The 6,000-nt window shown below is 34.9% G+C and overlaps 1 protein-coding gene across 6 annotated transcripts in view; it reads right to left on the reverse strand.

The window, feature by feature from the left end:
* Positions 1-6,000, reverse strand: part of RBM26 (RNA binding motif protein 26) — an 88,108-nt gene that overhangs the window by 21,586 nt on the left and 60,522 nt on the right. For all 6 annotated transcript variants that reach the window (XR_551604.1, XR_551606.1, XR_551605.1 and 3 more), the window contains exons 18-19: positions 4,570-4,674; positions 435-635 (exon numbers count right to left, since the gene is read on the reverse strand). Coding sequence is in view for 3 of the 6 variants with exons in the window: in XM_008587836.1 (XP_008586058.1) it covers positions 435-635; positions 4,570-4,674 (306 nt within the window). In the remaining 3 variants the exon portion in view is untranslated. The remainder of the gene's footprint in view (positions 1-434; positions 636-4,569; positions 4,675-6,000) is intronic.

The raw sequence follows: 6,000 nt of genomic DNA on the forward strand, positions 1-6,000 counted from the left end.
CATATATCAAAATTTTGTCTTATTTCAATTCTGGGTCAGCTAGAGTTCAAGAATATAATATCAGCAAATATAAAATTCCATTTAAATTTTTTTAAACAATCTGGATGGCCAATGTGACATTAAATTTTTCCTTTAAAGTGAGTATCAAATAAGACTAAACTACAGGCTTCCCTCTCTAAAACAAGAGTTTAAATCAGTCATTTCACAATATCTGAAAGCCTACCAAGTATAAGAATAACATTTCTTCTAGATAATTAAATAAAAAACCTACAGTTGCTGATTTTTAAATAACAAAAGATTATTATAGATTAATCAAACCTTTGTTCACATTAGTTTAAATTACTCATATCATTTTTATAATTTCCTCTTTAATTATATCTATTATTCCCAACAGTGATTATCAGTATTTGTTTTGTTGGGCCATAAGAAAGTACCGCAAAATGAGGAAGAAGGTCTTCTCTATCACTCTCCGTAAATGCAGAAATTTCCAATGCCCTAGGACGGTGATCCACCACAGCATGACCAGGCACACCTCGCCCTCGACCTCGACCCCTGCCTCGGCCATGAGCTGCACCTCGACCTCTTGAATGAATTCCTCTACCCCGACCAGATGCAAGAATCCCTCGTTTTGCAGCCTAGAAGAGATCAGACCCATAAATTAAATAGTGTTATAATTGCTAATCTAAGCCAAGTGTTATATTTTGGCAGAAGAGTCAAACTTTTATGCAATTTGACATCATGTTCAAATAATACCCTATAAAAGGAACATATAATTTAAGCTGGGGTTTTAGTTTTTAAATTGAAAACAAATTTAGGTAGCTGATGGATTTGGACAACAAAATAACATTAATTTAAGGTTTTAAAATTACTCAATATACCCTTTTTCTACTAAGTTCTTGCTCTCTAAGACATTATGATATTTCACAAAATGACCAGCAACTCTTGATTTCAAATGATATGCAGTGCTGGATGTTACTTCAGAAGTCAGGTTAATAAATAAATATATAATGCCTACATATATAATAAATGTATTTTTTCAGTTATGACTTTCAAATATGTTTCTATTTGTCTGCTTGTTGACTTCAGTAGTACAGTTACGTCAAATTCATTATTTTGATTACTTATCACTAACATCATTATACAACCTATGTAGCATACTAATTTATATTCTGCTATATCACTCTATATGAATAACACACCACTCCTTTATTCCACAAATATTTAATGAGCACTTCCTGTGTGTAAGTCTTTACCCTCATGAAATTCAAATCCTAGAGGGGTAAAGAAAAATTAAATCACTAAGTTATTTAACTACATTAATGAGAAGTGACTTAAAGGGTGAGAAAGTGCTTTACTTAAAGATTTGAACAGAACTTCAAAGATTTGCAGTGAATAACCCAGTAGAATGAAGTTCCTTGAAGGTGTTTTTTTCCCTGTCTTATTCTCTGCTTTATTATAAATATAACACTATTGGTGTTGGGAATAAAGCAGTAGCTGGCAGACTGTACTCAATATTTGTTCTATCAATCAAAGAAGGTACAAAGTACAGAAATAGCAAGAATGAGGTGGGGCTACAGCATGAAAAAGGTACCAAGGCTGAAAGAAACATGGTTTACCAAAGAATAAATAAAATACAGTACAGCTAGATGGAGAAATAAGGCTGGAGAGATGGGCAGGGTCAGATTATGCATTACATTAAAGAAAAAGTTAAGGATTTTGAATTTTATCCCAGGAGCCATGAAAATCAATTAAAAGATTTGAAGCAATAAAATAGAGTGATGTAATTAGTGTTGAAAATTATATTATGGCTAGAGTTTTAAGAACAGAGTAGAAGAAGACAACAAGCTGGGAAACAAGTCAGTATACTATTACAGTAGTCCCAGCACCTGAAAATGGAAGTTTGTACTATAGTGGTGGCAAAGAAGATAAAGAAAAGAAAACATATTTAAGATATTTAGGAGTAACACACATAAAACTTCACAATTAATTGGATATGGACACTGAAGGAAAGGAATCTATTAAGACTGCTGGTTTGAATAATTGTACAGATCGGGGGCCGGCCCGGTGGCGCACTGCTATAGTGCGCCGCTTCGGAAGCGCAGTGGCGCTCCCTTGGATATGGACACTGAAGGAAAGGAATCTATTAAGACTGCTGGTTTGAATAATTGTACAGATGGGGGGCCGGCCCGGTGGCGCACTGCTATAGTGCGCCGCTTGGGAAGCGCAGTGGCGCTCCCGCCGAGGGTTCGGATCCCACATGCAGACCGGCCGCTCACTGGCTGAGTGAGGTGCGGGGGCAACGCCGAGGGTTGCGATCCCATTGCTGGTCCCGGTCCGGTATGGGCGCGACACTGAGGGTTGCGATCCGTTGCCGGCCACGAAAAAAGAGACAAAAAGGGGGAAAAAATAAAATTGTACAGATGGGATTTAGAAGCAAGATAAGCAGAATTTTTTAACATGTTGAGACTGAGGATGTGAGATATGCAAGTAGAAATGTCAAGGAGGCACAACTGCTAGATCTCTGCTAGTGTAAGAATTTCAGTTTTTTCATCTCAAGACAGTTAATTGTAACATTAGCTAAAATTATCATCTAAAATCTCAATAATAATGCTAAGTAAATAAGCCAGGCACAGAAAGACAAATACTGTATGATCTCACTTATATGTGAAATCTAAACAAATCAAACACATATAAGCAGAGAACACAACAGTGGTTACAGGGGTTGTGGCGATGTGGAGAATGGGGAGACGTTGGTCAAAGGGTACAAAGCTTTAGTTAGACAGGAGAAATAACTTCTGGAGATCCACTGTAAAGCATGGTGACTATAACTAATAATAATGCATTATATACTTGAAAATTGCTAAGAGAGCAGATTTAAATGTTCTATTTTCATCAGAAAATATTAAGTATGTTAGGTGATGGATATGTTAGCTTGATATAATCATTCCACAATGTATATATGTATCAAAACATCACATTATATACCATAATATGCAATTTTTCATTTGTCAATTTCAAAAATAAAAAATAATTAAAATACATAAACGTAAAAGGACAAGGATTAATGTTAATAACAGAAGAGCATATACAAAAATATACTTTGAGGAATACCAGTGTTTCAAAATGCTTCTTGAAAAGGGGGTTCCATGGACCAATAAGTTTGAGCAACACTGAATACTTAATGCATATTTTTTTTAGATTCACAAATGAAAAGCCTGTAAGAAACTCTGTGGTCAAAAAGCATGTTTAATACAACCTTTTCCAAATTTATTTGGTCTCAGAACCTCTTTTCACTAATATCTATTTACAACTAGTGGAATTACTATGGTGAATGCACATGCTCTGGGAAATAATGCATTACCACATTTTCTAATATTAACTGCAAATTAAATGTAAGCCATCATAAGAAAAATAAAATGTCATTTGGTGTTTAGCCACATCATAATAAAGCAGCAAAATATGGGCCAATAAAGAATGTTGGTAATGTTATTATTTACTTACTAAAGTTATGGGCCAGAATTCTGAAAACAATACTTTGTTTTTAAAGTCTCACCAACACCGGCATGAACTATCCACAATGGGGAAAATATAATTTCTATATTAACATAAAAGAAATCTATCTTTTTCAAAACCTATTGTCCTGGGCAGGACACATGCAACCAGGCCAAGTTTCCAGAGAATGCAAATGTATTCAGGTTTAGGACAACATCCAATGGCTTCTTATGACTTTCAGGCAAGACAGGGCCTTAAGAAAAGTCCAGTTGCTACTAAAGTTAAGTCTAATACTTGGATGGCAGTACTTGATGTAGATTTCTACCATGTCAAGCAAACAAACAAAAGATCAAGTTGCCAAATTTGGGAAAAAAAAGCATTATTCCCAGATTAAGCAAAATAATCTAAAATACAAAAAATTTAAATTGTATCAGACAATGATATAGAAATACACCAACTATATTAATGACATTAATGTCTCTATACTTCAATATGTAATTCCAATTTTTAAACATATTTTTAAACATTTTTACTAAAAATTCTTATGTCATATAATAGCAGTCAATTTCACTAGGAGTTTTTTTCTTACATAAATAGCCACGTAACTAACTTGTAAGAAAGTATTTTCTCTTTTACAAGCATCCACAGCACCACCTATAGGCCAAACTTAAGCATGTTCTTCAATATACTTCTACCACTAAAAGTCTGATCCTTACAGCAACTCAATATGCCTGCATATGCAAAAAATATCTCCATAAGAATACCTGAAAATCCTTTCATAGTTTTCAGTCCCAGGGAGAAGAAAAAACCAAAAATGCACAGGGAACAAAATTCACTAGAAATGGAGGGACTTCGATGGATAAGGAGAACTACTGCTACTCCTCAATTATTATGATTTTCTCTAGTAGCTCTGAAAATCTGTTAACCTCTTCCCCTTCTCCTACATCAACAACCCAATATGTACGTCAGGGATTACCAACAATTGTTGACGAGAATGAAGAGAACATGTTTTCAAATTAATCACTACAACTACATCTGCTCCTTTAAACTGTACTGTGTAGCTGTGATAAAACATACTTCGAGTTGTAATTCTGTGTACTTTCTCCTAAGTTCAGTGACTTCTTCTCCAGCCTGCATCTTCTTATATAAATCCAGTTCTGTGTCAAGCAATTCCTTCTGCATCTAAAAAATAGTAATTAATATTTTAGGTGATAATAATTAACATCCTGCATTTATACACAATTTTTTTACAAAGAACTCTTAGACATTCCTATTTAATCCAAACATTTCTTTTCTATCTCCAGTACTACTTCAGTCCAAGCCATCAACCATCTCTGATCCACAATACTGCAATAGCTTCCTAACTTGTTGCTACTTCTACTGATTTCCCTGTAATTCATTTTCTGTATAGCAGCCAGAGTGAGATTTCTATGGATTGATAGGAGTTATTTTCAGAAAATAACTGTGAAAAGAAAAAACAGAAAAAAAAACCAAGGTGCTAACAAGCAATATATAATAAAGTATGCTTTTATGTAGGAAAGCACACATGCAAGTATGTGCGCATGTGTGCATGTTTACTAGCATCCACAGCACCATCTATAAGCAAAACTTAAGCATGTTCTTCAATATAGTTCTACCACTAAAAGTTGGATCCTTACAGTAACTCAACCCGTATACATAAAAATATCTCCACAATACCTGAAAAGGCTTTAATAGTTTTTATATATATATACACACACACACACACACACATATATCTATATGTTTATATACATACATACATCTCTATCCACATACACACACACACATCTACAAAAATAAATATCAGAAGGATAAACCAGAAATTAAAGATACTGGTTACCTATAGGGGGTGGTTGAGGACAGGATGTCAGGGATCAAAAGGGAAGGGTCTTCTAAGGTATATGTATACCTTTTTATATAGTATGGCTTTTAAACCATGCTAAACTTTTATTTATTCAAAAAATAAAATGAAATCAGTAAGTACTAGGGCCAAAGGGAGGGAACCAAAACTGAATACAAATAGAAACAGACCTATTCTTACCAAATTGATAAAATAACTAAACAAAAGGTTAAAAAAAAAATGTAATCCTAGACCACAGTTCTGATTTTATGCCCTTACTGGGATATATTAAGGTTGTAAAGAATGCAAATAAATTTTGAATTTTCTATTTAGTTAGTTGGGAACAATTTTGTATAGAGTCTTGCTCTAGCAATTTTGGAACTATTTTGAATGTATCAACATGACTGTGTCGATGAATAACAGATTGATGTTAGTGGGACCAAGCTGTCATTATGGAAACAGGACATGATACGTGGAATAAGGAAGAACCATATGGTGTTAGGTTTTATACATACACACACACCTGTTGGGCATAACTTTGCGCGCATGCGCCCTGACGCGCACGGGCGCCAGTTCATGCGCTCCGCGGCCACCATTTCACTAGCGCTCAACGGCACGTAGCTGCCAGCCTCGCCCTTCCGGGTCCC

The sequence above is a fragment of the Galeopterus variegatus genome, unplaced genomic scaffold, assembly GCF_000696425.1.
Source record: "Galeopterus variegatus unplaced genomic scaffold, G_variegatus-3.0.2 Scaffold4563, whole genome shotgun sequence".
NCBI classification, from domain to species: Eukaryota; Metazoa; Chordata; class Mammalia; order Dermoptera; family Cynocephalidae; genus Galeopterus; species Galeopterus variegatus.